General features: G+C 39.7%; 1 protein-coding gene across 6 annotated transcripts in view; it reads right to left on the bottom strand.

The window, feature by feature from the left end:
* The window catches only part of FASTKD2 (FAST kinase domains 2), a 328458-nt gene that overhangs the window by 153208 nt on the left and 153678 nt on the right, over window positions 1-21572 (bottom strand). For all 6 annotated transcript variants that reach the window (XR_013608646.1, XR_013608644.1, XR_013608645.1 and 3 more), the window contains exons 6-7: window positions 18129-18268; window positions 9098-9270 (exon numbers count right to left, since the gene is read on the bottom strand). Coding sequence is in view for 3 of the 6 variants with exons in the window: in XM_078680305.1 (XP_078536431.1) it covers window positions 9098-9270; window positions 18129-18268 (313 nt within the window). In the remaining 3 variants the exon portion in view is untranslated. The remainder of the gene's footprint in view (window positions 1-9097; window positions 9271-18128; window positions 18269-21572) is intronic.

Raw genomic sequence — 21572 nt, 5'->3', positions numbered from 1 at the left:
ATGCGAGACCTATTGCATTTCCAATGCTTGTTATATGAGAAAGAATATGAATTTTAAAATAATTTTATTGTGTTTTTATGTACTTTTATGGCTTTCAAAATAATGGAAACCGAATAAAGATGATTTGATTTGATTTGATATAACGACTGTGATTCCAATGGGCCCATAATAAACAACAAGCATTTGCAAAGCAATAGGTCTCAAATTTATGAGAGTTTGAGCTAATGGCATTGTAAATGACAATGCCTTTTATTTATGTGTTGTTTTTAAAACAGAAAATGACAATGTCTTAAACCTCCGCAAATACAAGACCTATTGCATTGCAAATGCATGCTATAAAAGTTTTTAAAAGCTGTTAGGAGAGCGTGTGTTCTGCCTGCAACAGCTTGCATGACAATGCTATTTGAGGTAATAGTGCTCAGAGGCTGTAATTAAAGCCTACCGAGGTTACAAAATGAGACAAGGCGGTACTATGGAGGGACTACTAAGCCTTTTGACCAATGAACAGCCACAGTTTACAGTGGACAATGACACAAGCCAATGAAAAATGTGTGTCAAGTCCCTACCTCAATACAGCATGCCTCGCAGAGCAGCGCATGCGCAGCCCAAGCTTGACCTAAAAAGGTACATATGGTAACCAACAGATTCATAGATTTGGCCCTTCTCATGACCGGAGGTCCATAGCAATGCATTGGAAGACGCACATTCTCCCAAATGCGAAACATTGGTGTGCGGCAACCATCAAGTTGGGGAAGGGCCAAGGCGACGACTTTGCGGAGTGAGAAAGTGCAAGGATTGAGGTGTACTCCCATTCCGGCACTGTGGGAGGGAGTATTGCATGAACTCCAGTTGTTCAAAGTCTCCCTAGCGGCCTATTGATCACTACTTATTCTACTGGTGTCTGGTACACAAGGTGTGTCTGGTGTCCTTCACATAGTGCTCCTGAGACTCTCTGCTCAAGGGGATGGAGGGGGGGTCGGTCTACATTACTCTCGGAATGTATCTGAGTTGTGCTGCGAGAAGAGAGGGGGTGCAGGTCTGCACACTTCCTGCTGCTCCTCAATAGGAAAATAATGTGGCGGTATGACTACTGATATTATTATGTGGATAAGTGGCCAGCTGACTGGTGCAGACAACGTATGGAACTCCCTGATGTGATATGATGGTTGTTAATGTTCTAAACATATTATACTGAACCGACTGCTCCTTACCAAATAATGTCAGTATCAGGTAATGTCTAATACATGACTGCACTCTGAACACCCATATGATGCAACACCTGCGTTGTACTGGAAAACTAATGAAGATTGGTCCAAAAAAAAGTCACAAGTTCAAAAGGTGGCGGGCCCACTCGGTCATTCATCCGTCTGAGGTCAGTTAATTGAGCATGACTGAGTTGGGCAACAATAAAGATTTGTTATTTGTCAATTGCGCCAAGAGAGCCCCCAGGTGTACACTACGCCTGCTATGTCAGGTTGGGCATTAACTGTCCCAAACACCATGGTCTTATTAGTCATCAAATATAGTGACATTACAATCTTCCTCCTCATCCTGACACATGTATCCTTGGGACACCGGAAGTAATCTCTGACTAGGTCTTTGTGTAAATTGGAGCATAAGCTCCAATTTACTAGTTTCCTGCAACAACACGCTGCGCCTGGGCCCTGTACTTCATAAAACACCGTTATCTTTACAGTCATTATCACACGTCAGCTTCCTTATAATCAATATCATTTTTATCACCTTATTTTCTCGCTTAGCAATCATGTGGACATCATGTGCTCGCTTAAAAAGCGTTACAACTGGCAACACACAGTCATCAAAGTCACAAGTGTTCTTCAAATTCATTTCGCTAAGCATTCTTCTAGGAATGGCGAGCCAAAAATAAAATGCATTGCAATCAGAGCGACTAGCAAACATAAGGGACACATTTTTTTTCCATAACAGGCATTAATCTTCACACTCTCTAAGGTTTGATGATGACAGCTCTTCCAGTGGTGACAAGTGGACTCTTTGGCAGCGAGACAAAGGTACTTCCTTCCCCCTTATTTTCTGGTATTTCTATACACTTTTTGGTAATTTAAAAAAATCTTTGGAAAATTTGCAAAATGTCCGAAATCTGTAGGGAACTAACAAATCTGTATTTTCTGCATAATAATTTTCGCTGCAGTTGTGTACTGTCCATAGTGAAGAGACGCTGATCTTTCATACTTCTTGTTCTTGCAATGCATTTGTGCCTAAAGGAAGGATCGTGTCTTCAGGAAGCCACTCCCTTGGTTCCACCCCGGGCATTCCAATTTTCCTTTTACAGTAATATCCCCCAGAATGGTAACAAGGACTCTTTTGTACAAATAAATCGCATGTAGAGTGACTGAGTGGGCACTAGGGTGCCTGCCTACATCGTCGTAGTCAGGATATTAGGTTTTTAGAATTAGTCATTCATTTCACATGCTGGTGAAGGTGCATTATGGGAATTGTAGTCACAAGTTGATTTGACTAAACCAATTGGGCCGACTCGCCTAATGACGATGGTTTGAAGAGAATGGGCTAGCATAGAAACATGGTGCCCTGACATCATGGAGCATAACAAAATCTTGTACCATGGAAATCGAGGTAGGGGCACAATGCTCTCCACCCTGCTCGGGAACGGCCAATGTCTGCTGCTCATCGTTGACCTGAGTTTTTGTGTGTTGTCAGCTTTAGTGAAGGAGCCACATTTTTGCGTTTTCCTGGGCGAATACTATGCTACGCTGGCGTAGTTTGCGCTACATCGCACTATGTGAATTGCACGTAGCACAGTGCAAACACGTGAGGCGTAGCGGTCATTTTTTGCTTGCTCTCGGTCCTCAATGTCAATTTGGCGACCGCGAGCAAGCAAAAGGACATCCCGGCTAGACTTTTCCTCTTTTGCGACCAGCAACATCAAGTTGCCGATCGCGAGCGTGGAAATAAACCTCCCGGCGAGATTCTCAACGCCGGGAGGTCAGGGTTTTCATTGTGAGTGGTCGCCGCATTATGCTCGCGACCGCTCGCGATGAGAAACCACCAGTTCGAGTAGAAATCTACTCGAACGGCAGAAAACGACTGCTTGCACTGTGCAAGATGCAGTTTGCACTGATTGCACAGTGCGGACAAGCATCCGGCACTGTGCAATCAGTGCAAACAGCATTTTGCAGAGTGCACTGAGCAGTTCGCGTAGCTCACGTAGTGCGAAGTGTACTTCGCGTAGCTAAGCGTAGCGCTATTTCGCAAACTGAGCTCGGGGTTAGTAAACTTCTTGAGCGACTTAGATATTATCATCAAGGGTATTCAGCACGCCACTCTGAGGGAAAGGGTTAAAGTTCGCCAAATGTGCTGAGGTACAGGAGAGAGAAACCAGAGGGGAGGGCGGGTGTGGAAGGGGAGAAATACTGGACAAGGGGTGTTGAGGAGGAAAGAGGGAGGAATATGAATGGAGAGACGTGCATTCCAGGATATCCCTTATACTCTCGTACATGAAAAGTGAAAAGACAGAGAGCAAGCGGTTAGCATTTCATTTTTTTCACGCAGTGTCCCAGAATCTCATCTGCATGCTGCTGGGTCAGCTCTGTGATATCCTTCCTGTCTTTAAACAGAGCTGCGTTCGCCGCACCTGAATGAACAGCATCAGGGCTGCCAGCACCAGCGCTGCAAACAGTGGCAGAGAGCTAAGCCAAGCCATGCTGCAGCCAAAGAGAACTTGGGGAGTTCAGTGCACCACCTGCAGGGCGTGCCGTGGACTCCCTGCTCCTGGCACCAGACGCAAAGAGTGGCAGAGAACGGGCACTCCGTAGGCACATGCTCTCAATAACACAGGCAGACTGGAGGCAGGACTAAAGTGTAAAATGCACAAGTTATCAGCCACCTCCTCCCCCAGTCGTAGAAGAGTGGCGAGGCACTGTAGCTGCAGTCGGAGTCATGTGGGAAGGGCACGGCTTCCTGTTAGTGTCCTTAAATGCCAGGATAAATGCAATTATTGCCTCCCCCTAGCCTCCGTATTTTTATAGCCTAGCGGCGGGAGGTTCAAGCAAGTTTGCACTATATAAAATTGCCCCCCCCAAAAAAAGCAGTGTACCGGCGGATCAAGTTTGCACTATATAAAATTGCACCAAACAAAATATGCTCATAGACTGGTTGGGCTGCACCCATGATTGCAGCTCGGTGTATTTGCAGACAAGCCCAATCACCTTAAAAAGAAAGCCCAAAATAAAACAAATCCTTCTAAAAAACGCCTAATTGCCCTGGACATTGAAAAGTTTAAAAAAGCTCAATAAATGCAATAAACAGAGGCGGAGGCACAGTGCATGAGGCAGCACCAACACAACTGGGATGGTAAAAGGATATGGGAGGGAGGAATGCAATATTTACATGTAAGCAGCTATGGTACCAGAGCTGCACACAGGCAGACAGTAACAGACCAGAAAACCAAGAAATAAAAGAGTCCCCCTCAGAACACCTAAAGAGCAATAGCGGAATGGGACAGTAGTTAGTCCCTGCTGCCTGGGAGGAACTGAAGAGAAAAAAGGAGGGACAAAGAGGCAGGACTGACCACTAGCAAGCAAGGATTTTTAAAGGATACTGAAACAAACAAATCAAAGGCCGGGGGATGACTTTAAGCCAATATGAGAAATTAATGCTCGACCTAAAAAGGGTGCTGAGACTTTCTAATATGGCTCATTCTGAAAAGTTATAGACCAAAGACTCTCTTAACATATGAAGTATGCACAGATCTCTCCATTGCCGAGTTTAGATTTTTGTGAAAAGATGGGCAAGGCGATAGGTTGACTGCCATGGAAATGTGAAACAATTTTATGAAGGAAAGATAGTATGTTGTTAATGCTATCCTGGTGGAAATGAAAACTACTACTAGTAAGGCTACATTCCTGGAAAGAAACTCTAAATAGATTTTATAGGAGAAGACATTAATATCTCAAAAATGACATTACATTTCAAAGGTTTAGAAGACCTCCTCGTAGGTGGCTAAAACATTCAGCTGACCCAATAAGAAATCTTAATTCACAAGAACAGGAACAATACTACAATGAGTCAGGTGTTACCTGTAGAGTGTGATCACAGAAAGATGTACCTTGATAAAAGAGAATTGAAGACCTGCCTTTGACAGACACAGTAATTATGGACAGGTCACTTCTTTTGGCAGACAATCAAACTGAGGTTTTTCTGCTTACACTACATGTAGACGCTCTTCCATCTGAGGAATAAACTGATCTTGTGGACAATCATTTTATCTCATTTTCAAAATGTTGATAGTTTTAGGAGCCATGTTAGATAGTAATATCAGCTGTGCCATTACTCCTACTTATTGTATGAAACAAATCAGGAAAACATACAGAAATGCACTTCACAGGACTGAAGACACCAAATGAACTGAAACAAAATAAGATGCATTCAATTTTCAATCAAAAGCAGGGTGAAAGACACTATAGCAGTTTACTGGAATCCTCTCACATGCAGTGTGAAAACAGAACTGTAGTTTTGGAGCAACTGTCAGCATATGCTATGCCGCGAAAAGGAAGATTCTAGTTGCTGGCTGTTATTTTCGTCAACAATCCATGGCTACTGCCTACGTAGCCACATTTCGACCTATACTCCACCTATTATTTTTTAGAATTTGGCTGCAAGAGTAAGTTACACACTGTACTGATGGTTGTTTCTGTTAATCTGGAAATCAATTGTAAAAGAAAGTCAATGCGCTAACTCTTGTCTTTCAAAGGCCCACAGCTGGTTTGATCTAACTTTTCAAACTGAATTTTCAAGATCATTGAAGGAGAAATTTTGAAAAAAAAAGTGTTCTGCAAGCCTTGCACACTGGCCGGACTATACACAAATGTAGTCTAATGATGCCAAATTTTTCTTTCCAAGACAGTTTCTCTGAAAGTACAAAGGAAGCATGTGGCTTGATTTCAGGTGAATCCGAAGCTTGCATTAGACCAGAGGTCTTCAAACTTTTGTCGGCCGAGCCCCCCCATCAAAACCTTTTTACACGTCGAGCCCCCCACCCCCACCACCACCACCTGACAAAAAAGTTCTGGAAGCTGGTACTCTGCATCATTGATGGCCATTCCCTCCTGCAGAGCCCAGGTCATATAGGGCACATAATATAAATAAAGTAAGAGTGTTTAGTAAACTGAAGTTTTTGTAGTGCATGTGCTTATTCTAAAGTTCCAATGAAAAGTCTCCAAGAAAAAGATTAGCACAAAAAATTACATTGCTACTTTATTTTTCACATAAAACACAACATTTAGGATAGATTAGGAAAAAAACTCCCAAGTCACAGGAGTGGGAGTGCATGTTTTTTTCCATAATACTTGTTATATTAGGCTTGTGGACTCAGCTCTAGGGATTGTAACATATTAAACAAGCACCAGCGACTTTAATCAAGGTCACCTTTCATAATTCACTGGTAAATTAAGTGATTTTGCCCAGAATCACAAGATGTTGAGCCGATACCAAGACTCGCATCCGGTCCCCAGAACCAAAGTCAGCACCTATGGCATTAATGCCAAATCTCCTTCTCCTTGAAACATCCAATGTTCCCACTAGAAGATGGGCGAAGGGGAAAGGTGCGAGGCTTTAAAAAACTTATACAAAAAGCTCTTCACTCTTACCTGCCAGAGAATGGAATCTTCAGGATGGATACAACCGTTGTAAATTTCTTGCAGTGAAACGTACTTCCGATGTGGGAAGCAACATGGGGCGCAACTAGACCCGAACTTCGGGGAGTAGGACTAAGACTCCCAGCCAGGGCTGGCCCTACACTGATCGCACACGTGAGAGGGACAGGTGAGTGAAGTGTTGCATGAGTAGGGTGAGTAGTGTGCTCGTGTGACTGCAGAGTGAGGTACAGGGTGAACAGCGCAAGAGCATTGTGAGTGCAGAGTGATCACTGTGAGAGCAGAGTGTGCGGTGTGCTCATGTGACCGCAGGGTAAGTGGAGGGAGAACGGTGTATGTTCAGTTCATGGTGAGTGGCATAAGTGCAGTGTGGTCACTGTGAGTGCAGGGTGAGCAGGTGGGTTGAGTACATAGTGATCAGTGTGCGTACACAGTGATCCCTGTGAGTGCAGGGTGAGTGTTAAAAGTGAAGGGCGAGAATGAGGAGTGAGTTGTCTGAATTCAGGGTGCATTCCCAGACACAGTTGAAGTTACTCAGCATGTTATTGAGGCTTGGCATAGGGTTTCAGATATGAGTTAAACTTTTGCTTTTATGGCATTATTCAGGTACCAGGGATCGAGGATGGAGGAAATAAATGCTCATCCTGCAACAAACTTCCTGTCTTGCGATTAGGGTTGCCAGTTCATTATATTGATGTCCCAGACGGTACAAAAGTAAGCAGTCCCCTAAAGCATATTGTCAGCACTTATCTGTGCATACTAGGAACAGCAAAAATAAATAGAAAGCATTTTTAATTGTGTTCTAAGGCTGCCTGAATGATCTATGACTTATAATTAAAGGGAACAAAGATTGAAACGTCACATTACAAATGAATACATACTATTTTATTTATAACCCTATTCAGTGTCAAGACAAGGCCTTTGCAGGCTCTTTAAACAACACATGGCTGACATCTATATTTCGGTAACCCTACTTTAATTTCTTTTCATGAAATGCATTCTCACATTAAGGCAGTAAAAAGAAAAATGTAAGGAATAGGCAGAGTGGGGGCACATGGGGTACTTGAACTAGAAAACAAACAGCCTCTGTAATCAGTTTACAAAGGTATGTAAATATGCATATGGTCTTTAACAGGCGCACGCACAACGCCCATAGGGCTCAAAGAGCTTCAGCCCCCCCCCCACATGGATTGAGGAGAGCTCCAGTGGGCCGTCTCCCCTGTGAGTTGTCTCATTTCAATCTCCGCCCTTCCTGCAAGTTTCCACAGCAGCTAGGGCTGTGGGTCTGATTGTATTGCTGAACACTGATAATAGGTAGTCCCCCTTTGTCACTCACCTCCACGCAGACATGGCTGAAGAGCATGGGTACGTGAGGCAGGACACAAAAGTGAGATATGTTATGGACACGGATTTTATCATCATGTGAGAATTGACAGTATCTGAATCAGTGGCGCCAGCCATGTCAAAGGCCTTAAAAAACACACAGGACCTCCTGTATGACCAGTTTCGACTTGCAAAGGGTCGCAATTCGGACACACCCTGTGGGCGCAGGAGAGTCCCCAAAGTGTGGATCAGAGATAAGAAAAATATGGAACAAAGGCATACTCTTTTGACAAGTTGCAGTCGCTAGTCCCAGTGGTGTATTTTTACCAGATAAGGGTGCCGCCATAAAGGGGCTTCTGACTAAGACCTTGGGGGATACAAATGCTTTAACATCAGGTGCGCAACGCCCATAGAGCTCAAAGGGCTTCGTTGCCTGTGTCAGGCCGGGCTGAGACCGCTTCCCGGGCACACACACACAAACAGTTTTGAAGCTGTCAGCCGCACCAGAGTACTTCACAGGTCTTTAAAAGACCAATTACGCGTTAACGAGGCTTTGTAGTATTGTCACCCCTTCTTAGCGCCCCTGCATTTCCACTCTTCCTATTGCTGGAAGAATTACCCCCCCCCCAAGCCCCCTGAAATTGTTGTGTCTCTGGCCTTTAAAGACCTGTGACTCAAGACACTCTCAGCCGAGCCCCCCGCAGCTGGAGCTGCAGCAGCCTGGGCTGACACACACAAATCGCGCCTGGAAGCAACAATAGAAGGTGAAGTGGAGGGCTGAAGAACGCGCCCCCCCCCCAGGGGGGCACGACCCACAGTTTGAAGACCTATCCCTTAGACAGTGCTGTATTGTTAAATGTCACTATCTGTGGCTCTTTTGAGTGGTGGGTAGTAAAAACATAAAAACTCTTATAGCATATCATAGTATTTGGTGTCTACTTTTTGGTGTCTTGCGAAGCCCAGACCAAAGTAATGCACAATTTCAATTCCTTAGTAAACGGAGCCTCAAATAAAGGTAAATATATAAATTATTATTTTTGCTGAAAGTGTTTATGTTATGAAACACTGTAAGTGTGACTTGCCCAGCTGGCTGCTATTGAGAGTTCAACACATATTATACTTACTGTGGATTCTGGCCTCCTGGGAAGTGGTTGAGCATTGAATACACCCTGACAGATATCACCAAGTCCTTCAGAATAAGTGAGTCTGGTCTTGCAATAACCTTCTCAGCAAAAGCATCCATTAAACCTTCATGTCGAAAGCCAAGGTTCTCGAACAATGAAAGAAAGAGTACAATCTAAAACAAGAAAATCATAAATGTATTCACAAATGAGCATGCAAATCTTTTGACATGCAATACAATTGTTTTTAACGAACAAATGGGAATTTTTGTCTGTGAAGCATACACACTTTTGGGCACATAAAATCCTAAGAGATTCTATGAATATAACTTCAGTGGAGATTTAGCAGAACATGTTAAACACGACACATCAATCATGTTTCAGATATAATTAATTAGTAATCCATCATGTTTGCAATGAGAGGCACGTGAGCAAAACGCTGTTGGTTGGCGAGAAGCAATCCATTCCCAAATGAGAATAGAAAAGCTGATCAACACATCACTTATTCTGGTGAGCAATAATATTTATTAACATTGTTGACATTTGTGATCTGGATTCACTCAGACTGTTGCAACTGAGCCCACCATTTGTTATAGTCACTAGCTAGACCTTAACACTTAGAATATGCAATTACTTGAGCTGCATGTTGCACACTGTAAATGCTTAGCAAATTAATAACTGTACAAGGCAAGTGATTTGCACAGTAATTGAAGAGGGTAACACGCTAAAGCTGCAGTAGTTAATTGGTAGGCGTAAACGTTGTTAATCTTTCACTGGCAGAGCATGCATGCTTTACTCTGCAACTTGGTACACTGTCAACCTGATAACTTAAGATCAAACTAGAGGAGGCCAAAGAGTCAAGGCTTAAATTGTTCAATGTCTAAGACAGATGAGGAAGTTTGAAAATGTCAATTACCATACTTTATACTATAATCATCGAGCACTCAAAAAAGTCCAGTATTAGTGTTCCATTTATTGGTTTCTTGATTCTTGTCACAATTTAATCTTCATTGAAACAGTCCTCGTATTATTTTCAACAAAACAGCAGCCAACGCACGTTTCGTCTGGTCTGATCAGACCTACGACTTCCTCAGGGCTGCAACCCAAACAAATTATAATAATAATAAGTAAACCAATTAATGTCTGAATATGACATATTCACATTCATCTTCATAAGGGTTAAATAACTATTATAGTTGTGTCTAAAAAGAGTTATTTATATAGAATTGTTTACTCACCACCAAGTTTATAAGCTGAAAGCACCACGTGTGTATAATTTTAAACAAATAAATGGAGGGTTCTTAGTTTATTAGTTCCAAATGAAGCGTAAAAGAAAAAGAACATGAGATTGTAGTAACAATTCCAGTTTGGCGTCATGGCTAGACCGCGAGGCTACATACCTATGCCTTCCCTCATCGGTAGCATCAATTTATCCACTTCTTAAGTATAGTGCAGTCATTAATATTAACGTATCTGAAAAAATCAGTGCATACGTATTCAGTCTCATATAATTCAGTACTTAATACCATACTGTACTCAACTCATAATGATCAGGACTTTCTTACCTTATCCTATAAAAGTAACGTCCAAGATTATAAAACGAAATATTATGTGGCTCAGGTTTCCATATATAAGCTTCGTTATATGTTTTTACATTTCAATTTCCATATTCAGTAACAATATCTGTAAAATAATTATTTACAGACCGTTATTTAGTATTTCTGTTAGGCATTACCTTAAATAATGCACTTCGGTTGCCTACAATTTTATAGTGGAGACAACCATACCTCTGAAAGTCTAGAGGTGATCCTCAAATTCTCGCCGGAAAGTAGCTCAGTACCAGTATCACGAGTATCTGTAAACGAATAAATAAATATATAGCGAGTTGTCTAGTGTAAGCTCAGTAAAAGTTCTAACTGATAGTCACATTCTAAGATTACAGGCATCTGTATGCTAGTAGTACACTCACCGATTACAGAGTCACTGGGCACCTCGGATCGCGTCTCATCGTGTCAGCGTCCTACTCAGGCGCCATCTTGATTAGTCTCCTTTATAGCATAAAAAGGGGTTTTTTGAGCGCCATTTTAGTAAAGTTTTAGTACGTCATATACTGAGCTTAAAAGCGCCAGGTTTACCTATTTATAACGATATCGTATACTGCATATATCTTAATTCTCTCGTATTAGAAATATTAATCTCACTTTGAAGTATTTACGTGAATTTTTGCGAAAGAGATTTTCGGCGAGAAAATAGTAACTCATCCATAAATATTTGGCATATTAACGTATTTTTACAATTATCACAGAGCGTGTAATATATTGCCCTAACTATTCTGTATATTAAGAAGCTTCTAATTACTACTCGAATTTCAGTGGTGTTAACAGTCGCCATCTTGGAAAGGTCTCAAATTCTTGTCATGAAATTATTGACTCGAATTTAAATGTTTATGTAGTTGCCCGTTTTATAATACATGCTCGCTCTACAATATAAAGCCATAGTTATTCCTCTGATCGTATACTTATAACTCCTACTCAAATTCTCAATAGTATTATCAGTCGCCATCTTGGAGTGGTCTCAAGTTCATATGTTAATTATCCTGACTCGAGTTGAAATATTGTATACCCTTTTTATCAGTAACACTCGCTAATCAGCAACATATCCTTGTCTTAATATTATTTCTGTCTACCAGTGAGTGGTGGCACCAGCATTTCACTCCGCAGTCCCACCATAGCGCCAGCCTGGTAATAATGGTCAAAAGAGACCCCAGAAATATGCATTGGAGGAAAAGGTAGAAGGATGCGAAAAACAGAACTAGTTTCCAACATGTACAATGTAAATATATAACGGCTTGGATATGTATTCAAAATATCATATCACAATACATGACAGGTTTAGAAGGAATAACATTACATCCCAATACAGTTATTGAGTCTTATCTCACTAATTCTGGGTTTGCGATCAAACATATGTCTTGCACAAGAAACATGAAAAAAAATTTTTGACTGTGTCTCGACTATAATTACTCATAATCAGTTGTACTAATTATTTACAACTCAAATTAAATTTACAATGATGCTCATATTCACTTAGAGTCATGCAATTAATACAGTACATCATTACTCAAATTTATATCTACAATATAGTTCAAATTCATGATTGCTAAGGTACGAGCATCTAGACTACTGCAACTTATCATATTAAAAAATAAATAATAAAACATATGCAAGCCAATCTTAGTGTTCTCAATGACTTACATTTACCTATCATGGTATTGACAACCTAGATACAGACCCGAGAGGTGGCAATAGAATATTGAGACTCAGAAGGTTGGAAGTTACTTGGCTTATTAAACTTAAAGCAGTAGAAATGGGGTTAAATGTGGATCATGAATATGAATATTTTTGGGGGAAGTAAATTACAATAGCCTGATCAAGCACGGTAACTCAAGTCATTGAGTACACTAAGATTGGCTTGCATATGTTTTATTATTTATTTTTTAATATGATAAGTTGCAGTAGTCTAGATGCTCGTACCTTAGCAATCATGAATTTGAACTATATTGTAGATATGAATTTGAGTAATGATGTACTGTATTAATTGCATGACTCTAAGTGAATATGAGCATCATTGTAAATTTAATTTGAGTTGTAAATAATTAGTACAACTGATTATGAGTAATTATAGTCGAGACACAGTCAAAGTTTTTTTTCATGTTTCTTGTGCAAGACATATGTTTGATCGTAAACCCAGAATTAGTGAGATAAGACTCAATAACTGTATTGGGATGTAATGTTATTCCTTCTAAACCTGTCATGTATTGTGATATGATATTTTGAATACATATCCAAGCCGTTATATATTTACATTGTACATGTTGGAAACTAGTTCTGTTTTTCGCATCCTTCTACCTTTTCCTCCAATGCATATTTCTGGGGTCTCTTTTGACCATTATTACCAGGCTGGCGCTATGGTGGGACTGCGAAGTGAAATGCTGGTGCCACCACTCACTGGTAGACAGAAATAATATTAAGACAAGGATATGTTGCTGATTAGCGAGTGTTACTGATAAAAAGGGTATACAATATTTCAACTCGAGTCAGGATAATTAACATATGAACTTGAGACCACTCCAAGATGGCGACTGATAATACTATTGAGAATTTGAGTAGGAGTTATAAGTATACGATCAGAGGAATAACTATGGCTTTATATTGTAGAGCGAGCATGTATTATAAAACGGGCAACTACATAAACATTTAAATTCGAGTCAATAATTTCATGACAAGAATTTGAGACCTTTCCAAGATGGCGACTGTTAACACCACTGAAATTCGAGTAGTAATTAGAAGCTTCTTAATATACAGAATAGTTAGGGCAATATATTACACGCTCTGTGATAATTGTAAAAATACGTTAATATGCCAAATATTTATGGATGAGTTACTATTTTCTCGCCGAAAATCTCTTTCGCAAAAATTCACGTAAATACTTCAAAGTGAGATTAATATTTCTAATACGAGAGAATTAAGATATATGCAGTATACGATATCGTTATAAATAGGTAAACCTGGCGCTTTTAAGCTCAGTATATGACGTACTAAAACTTTACTAAAATGGCGCTCAAAAACCCCCTTTTTATGCTATAAAGGAGACTAATCAAGATGGCGCCTGAGTAGGACGCTGACACGATGAGACGCGATCCGAGGTGCCCAGTGACTCTGTAATCGGTGAGTGTACTACTAGCATACAGATGCCTGTAATCTTAGAATGTGACTATCAGTTAGAACTTTTACTGAGCTTACACTAGACAACTCGCTATATATTTATTTATTCGTTTACAGATACTCGTGATACTGGTACTGAGCTACTTTCCGGCGAGAATTTGAGGATCACCTCTAGACTTTCAGAGGTATGGTTGTCTCCACTATAAAATTGTAGGCAACCGAAGTGCATTATTTAAGGTAATGCCTAACAGAAATACTAAATAACGGTCTGTAAATAATTATTTTACAGATATTGTTACTGAATATGGAAATTGAAATGTAAAAACATATAACGAAGCTTATATATGGAAACCTGAGCCACATAATATTTCGTTTTATAATCTTGGACGTTACTTTTATAGGATAAGGTAAGAAAGTCCTGATCATTATGAGTTGAGTACAGTATGGTATTAAGTACTGAATTATATGAGACTGAATACGTATGCACTGATTTTTTCAGATACGTTAATATTAATGACTGCACTATACTTAAGAAGTGGATAAATTGATGCTACCGATGAGGGAAGGCATAGGTATGTAGCCTCGCGGTCTAGCCATGACGCCAAACTGGAATTGTTACTACAATCTCATGTTCTTTTTCTTTTACTCTTCATTTGGAACTAATAAACTAAGAACCCTCCATTTATTTGTTTAAAATTATACACACGTGGTGCTTTCAGCTTATAAACTTGGTGGTGAGTAAACAATTCTATATAAATAACTCTTTTTAGACACAACTATAATAGTTATTTAACCCTTATGAAGATGAATGTGAATATGTCATATTCAGACATTAATTGGTTTACTTATTATTATTATAATTTGTTTGGGTTGCAGCCCTGAGGAAGTCGTAGGTCTGATCAGACCAGACGAAACGTGCGTTGGCTGCTGTTTTGTTGAAAATAATACAAGGACTGTTTCAATGAAGATTAAATTGTGACAAGAATCAAGAAACCAATAAATGGAACACTAATACTGGACTTTTTTGAGTGCTCGATGATTATAGTATCCTTGTTGAGCCTTCTTGAGCTTATTGATCTAGTCGTGGTAACCGATTAGCTATCATTTTGGAGCACCGTTGTTACTTTGCATAATCACCTTTTACTTAGCTGTGCGCTCAATGGTAAACAGTTACCTATTAGTCATATTAATCTACCATACTTTATGCTTCAATTCTGTACAACGCTTAAATTTGTTGTACAAGTTTACAACTTTAAAGTTAAATATACTTTACAGAGTGGTACTAACAAAAATGTCTTTTAGTTCTTTATATGTAATACTTTCAAGATTCGTAAATTTGGTTAGGTTTTTATACAAATTGTTTCAATGCGTACAGTTAATATGAAAAATACTGGGAGGAAGCATTTCACCCTCATTTTGGTATTGGTATAGCCGTTTGACTAAAACCATAGTCGCACATCTTAAAAGATATACAAAATTATAGAATTGCAATAACAGAAGAGGCAGGCTCAAATATTGTGCCCAACTGCAAACCCGTATGCATTCTTCACCTTTACATAGTCTAAAGACAGAGACAGGATAGTGATTTAGGGACACACAAACAGGAACAAGTGAGCACATAGACAAGGTGAAAACACACTGCTCTCTTAAAAACTGTAGATACTATACATTGCACCAACCTAAAATATTATAATATGGGGTCAGCAGAGCAAGTTGGAACCTTAACCTGGCCAAAGGTTAAAAAACAATATGCATGACTGTAACTTCCAAGCTGAAAATGGACTCCCGATATTCAAACATTCAATGACAGTTGTTGTCACGTGGCCCATAGGGACATTGTCCTTTATCACCAACTTAGCATGAATACATTGCATCTTGCCTGCTGCTTTGCGCTTGTTACTACACGTCTTTATATTTTGCAATATTTTCTATGAATTCCTTCACATGAGAACTCATCGCTGTGTTCACTCTCTCCATGTTCCTAGGATTTTGACTGAACATTATGTGCAAGGTCGAACAACAATGCCCTGTTGTGTGTCGATTTAGATACCGTATATAGGTTTCCCGATTTATGCCCTTATATAGGCACAATTCACATTTCCCTTATTTAGGCATAGAAATCCAACCCTTATTTGGGCATTATCCATGCTAGCCAAATACAGGCATGGTCACCTACATCCGTCCATCCACGTCACAACGAGTTCTTGGAAAACAAGACTCTTAAGCCTTTAGGACTTCCCCTTGCTTGGGTTATTGATTTCTCCAAGAACTCATTTATTATGCATGAACATCTATTCCTTAGGGGTTCATTCATGACGTTCCTCTGCCAGACTTTTACGTCAATACTGGTATTCCTAAACACCTTCAAGGTATAAATATAACTTCCCTTGCCATGGCAAATCACGGTTCCGCTGCCTACTTGCACGGCACAGCTACGCGGCTCACCACAGCAAGTTTGGAAGGAATCTGAGTCCCCACCTGACGCACTGACCAGACGCTGTTATCCTCCTTGCAGAGAATCCAGCTCCAGTGTTTCTGACACCCCTTGCGGGAGATTGAGACCCGGAAAGAGATTCCAATCTCTCTCATTCGAAAGTATAGAGCAGACTAGAACCTAGAGGGACTCTTGTCAATTTTTGGCAAAACTAAACTATAGCTAGCTATACTTTAGCAAACAGCACCTACTTCTTACCTCGTACTACACTTAGGTTAGGTACACTGGGGTAGAACTATTTAGAAGCACCAGATGAGTATTCACATTTTAGCCTGTTATTTATGTATGTATTTTTATGAATATATGTCATAGCTACAAACCATGCTATTGCAGTATTATTTTATCTTACTGCTGAGGCTGTACGTATTATATTTTGCATTCTGACTTACGATTGTAGCAGCTCATATCTCTTGCACGAGAAATAAGTGTGTTCAATAAACCCTTTTTATTGAAACGCCAGTCTACCTATTTCTGTGTAATTCTGTAAAAACGAAGCATGCACGATTGACTGGGGTGAAACTGTTCTCTATTGTTTCCACGATTCTGAGGAGAACTGTCCCAATTCTAAGGGAAAAAAAGTTGTCATGTTTATGCGGTTGTCAGAGACTGATCTTTCTTGTTCATTCAAGACGTTTCTAGTGACCTCTGAGCTAGCTGGCACACACAAGTAATTAAGTTTAATGTACTCCATAGAGACATACTGACCTCAGTCCTATGTCAAATCTATAGTGTATATTATTCCAATGCGCAGAGCCTATCAGGATTATAGGAACTACACTACGGCCCCTTGTTATTTTGTTCTACCCAGGCCTTAGACAAAACATACTAATGCAGCTGTTGTTTGTACAACATACTTTGGTTTTTAGTGGGTACACAAATAGGTGAGACACACTTGGAGAAGGACCTTTCCAGGGAAAAGAGCGAGACAGCACCTATGATGTAGATCTACCATCTATTGGCCAAGGTTTGGGGTCTATGATGTAGATCTACCATCGATAGGCTAAGGTTTGGGGTCTGCTGACAAAGCCCAGAGATCTTCTATTATATAATAATACTTCTTCTTAGCAAGGGGAGGGAGGGAGGTTAGGCGCTATAGTCTTTTCTCCATTGTCTTTCCATGATGACATCTCTCTTCATGATATATGGACTAGCTGTTATGCTGACTGTATTTGTACTATGCATTTTTCTTCTTGTCGTGGCACGTATACTGCATGTTAGGGCACGTTAGTTAAAATAAATATTTTAAACTGTTTTGTGTCTTTGTCAGATCTTATTGTGGACAAATCCAAAAGTGCGAGCAAAAGGGTGTCTCTTTTACCGTGATTCCTGAGAGATCTGGGACTGTTGTGTTTTGGGGAGTCTAATCATTTGTTTCTCTATGAGGGAGTAAGTGAGACAATATAGCTAGTCGGTACTGGGCTCTTGGGTACTAAGGTGGTAGGAAGACTCAGTCCCTACACACCAAGGTCCAATAATCCTGCGCATCGTTCTGTATTTGTGCAGAATTACTGCAACATTGTTGACTAAACAAATCTTCCTGCAGGAGCAACTGCTTGGAAACTCAATCACCTATTTGTTACATGGATTCAATATTTTTTACCTATAGGTGACAAAATCAATTTCAACCTGTTTTATTTAAAGCCCTGAAAGTGGAGCACCATTTTAACAATTTACGTTTAGATGAAGCCAGTGTAGGACATAGTCCTAGCTACATACCCTCAAAGAAACAGACACCATGCCCTATGTGTGAAACATCTACCTCATCCATTACTAGCTGGGTGTATGAGTCCTGGGAATTCAGGTGCTCATATCTCACCTGTTTAATCTGCCACATGTACATAGTTCCAGCTACGTAGTCTCCTACTGCATAAAACAGATCAACATTTTCATACTGAAGGTCCTTACAGGATTGCAAGATGTGTACAAACCGCCAAAATGGGATTCCATTAATATTTCCTACAAGATAACGAAAAAAGAAGTGATAAGCTTCGAGCAAGATTCATGATAAGAATGTAATTAGCAAAGAAAACCTGCACAGAAATACATGGTTATAGGACTACAAACTCGCATTAGCAGAGAAGCCTCTCCCAGAAGACCTAAAATATGCATAGCACAGCACTGCCTTTAACTGACCTGATCTTAATTGATCTATGCTTTCAAATGAGAACAGTGCAAAGAGTCTCTCTCACTCATGGTAATGTTTACCTCAAGATCACTTGCTTAAAATGGCAATGCAGAGGCCTTTTACTTAGTGATCAGTTTTGCTTATTCAGATTTTTGGAGCTTCGACTTGGTACGACCATGTACTGCTGTGCGCTCAGTGGATCAGACAGTTGTTCAGCCTGTCCCTCATTTGTCCATCATGCATGCATGTGATTGGTAAGGTTATTGTATGGTGAGTTGATTTTTCGGTGGTTCTCTTCTTCTTCGATTGATCAATCTCGAGGGGTGCAAATGGTGGTCACAACTTCACATGCCTTACGGTGTACCTTATTGCTCGATTTTGCCCTGATATATATATATGTATACATATGGCCGATTGAGAAAATTAAAAATAAAATCATCTAAAGCATTGAAAGTTGGTCCTTGCCTGCCTTCCGTCTCCCACAGTGACAATAAGAACTACAAGCAGTTTTTTGAGAATATATATATATATATATATATATATATATATATATATATATATATATATATATATATATATATATATATATATATATATATATATATATATATATATATATATATATACCTACTGGCGGTCGCCAGTAGGTATATATAGTTAGGATTTTTTCTCTATGGGATTTTTGAAAATTGTATGTCTAATAACTTTGGCGTTTTGTGGACGGAATTAGCTGAAATTTTCAGGAAAATGGAACATTTTGTTTCTGAGCAGCCCCTGACAATTTGGGGGGGGTTTCATCAAGGGGGGGCCGAGAAAAAAGGGGGGTCCCAAAACGCGTTTTTCCCATGTTAATTTCCATAGGGCGGTTGGCCTCACTTTTAGCTCGAACGGCTGAATGGATTTGCACGAAACTTGGCAAAATTGTAGGGACTGTTAGCCCGATGTGCCTTTGCTAGGTCTCAATATATGTGCTCCAGTGGATTTTGAGTAATTTAGGTTCAAAAAAAGATATATATCTGGGCGGAGCCTAACCACACATCTGATCTGATTGGCTGTCAGCACTTCATCCAAGAAGTGTTGGCAGCCATCTTGGGACCAATATACATGATAGCACCTCATTAAAAAGCATTGTAGTTAATAGAGGGTTTTAGGACTTTAGTTACATTATAAATCATTTGTTGATGGTACCATACTCGTTTTAGGAATTGTGGTGGGATCTAAGGTGATTTTACCATGTGAAAAAACCTTCTGCTGTGATATCATGAATATTGTTTGAAAGAAAACTAATATCTCATGATTTTCCCACAGTGGTTTGGAAGGGGATCTATAAGCTAAACTGAAAGCATATTTTCTGTAAATTCACATTATCTTTCTCAGTCATGTGAAAATGAAGTCTGACATTCTCAGTAAAACATGTACATCCAACAAGGACAGAGACTGTCAGTTGATTCCTTTGTGTTCTACTGCAGCCTCCTAGAGTGTTCTAAAGAACAACTAGAGCGCTAACAGTCCTACTTATTACAAAGGTATGGCACACCTGAAGCCATCTTGATTGGAATAAAGTGGTAACTCTTAAAACATTTAATTTAAAAAGAAACAACATGAGGGGGTATATTTTGCCATAGAAAGTATGATTAGTGCTGCAGAATGAAAAATTAGGGCACATTTTGAGTGACTTCTCAAATCCTTTTCTATTTCATTAAAACATTCTGACATGCAGTCTCCCAAAATGGCCACCAGAGACAAAAGAGCCCAAATGTAGCCCAAATATCACCCAGATGTAGCCCAAGTATAGCCCAATGACAGAATGTCCCAGAGTGTTCTAAAGAACAACTAGAGCGCTAACAGTCCTACTTATTACAAAGGTATGGCACACCTGAAGCCATCTTGATTGGAATAAAGTGGTAACTCTTAAAACATTTAATTTAAAAAGAAACAACATGAGGGGGTATATTTTGCCATAGAAAGTATGATTAGTGCTGCAGAATGAAAAATTAGGGCACATTTTGAGTGACTTCTCAAATCCTTTTCTATTTCATTAAAACATTCTGACATGCAGTCTCCCAAAATGGCCACCAGAGACAAAAGAGCCCAAATGTAGCCCAAATATCACCCAGATGTAGCCCAAGTATAGCCCAATGATAGAATGTCCCAGAGTGTTCTAAAGAACAACTAGAGCGCTAACAGTCCTACTTATTACAAAGGTATAGCACACCTGGAGCCATCGTGATGGGAATAAAGTGGTAACTCTTAAAACATTTAATTTAAAAAGGAACAAAATGAGGGGGTATATTATGCAATAGAAGGTATTATTAGTGCTGCAGAAAGAAAAATTAGGGCACATTTTGAGTGACTTTTCAAATCCTCTTCTATTTCATTAAAAAATTCTGACATGCAGTCTCCCAAAATGGCCACCAGAGACAAAAGAGCCCAAATGTAGCCCAAATATCACCCAGATGTAGCCCAAGTATAGCCCAATGACAGAATGTCCCAGAGTGTTCTAAAGAACAACTAGAGCGCTAACAGTCCTACTTATTACAAAGGTATGGCACACCTGAAGCCATCTTGATTGGAATAAAGTGGTAACTCTTAAAACATTTAATTTAAAAAGGAACAAAATGAGGGGGTATATTTTGCCATATGAATTATGATTAGTGCTGCAGAAAGAAAAATTAGGGCACATTTTGAGTGACTTCTCAAACCCTCTTCAATTTCATTAAAAAAATTCTGACATGCAGACTGAAACATGCACTTTGAATACCAGCAGCAGACGTCCCTGGTGAGCGGTAGCTTTACTACAGTGATCTAATGTGCAACTAGAGTGCTAACATTCAGAATTTATGGCAAATGTGTGACACATCTGAATGCCTTCTTGATGGAACCAAAGTAAACAAGCATTGAAAATGCAATAGATCTCGCCCTCGTTTAAGTTAAAGCCATTCTGTTTGTAATGAGGTGGCTTTTTAGCTTTGCTTTTATTAGTGTTTTTTCAACTTTCATGTAAATAACATGCATCTGTATGCATATAAGTATATGTATGCATGCATTTATGTTTGTATTTATATAGATATACAGATGATATATGTTTATATATGTATGTATATATATATATATATTCACTGAAAAAACCATAGG

The sequence above is a fragment of the Lissotriton helveticus genome, chromosome 3_1 (assembly GCF_964261635.1).
Source record: "Lissotriton helveticus chromosome 3_1, aLisHel1.1, whole genome shotgun sequence".
NCBI lineage: Eukaryota > Metazoa > Chordata > Amphibia > Caudata > Salamandridae > Lissotriton > Lissotriton helveticus.
This window is presented reverse-complemented; position numbering and strand designations above follow the sequence as displayed.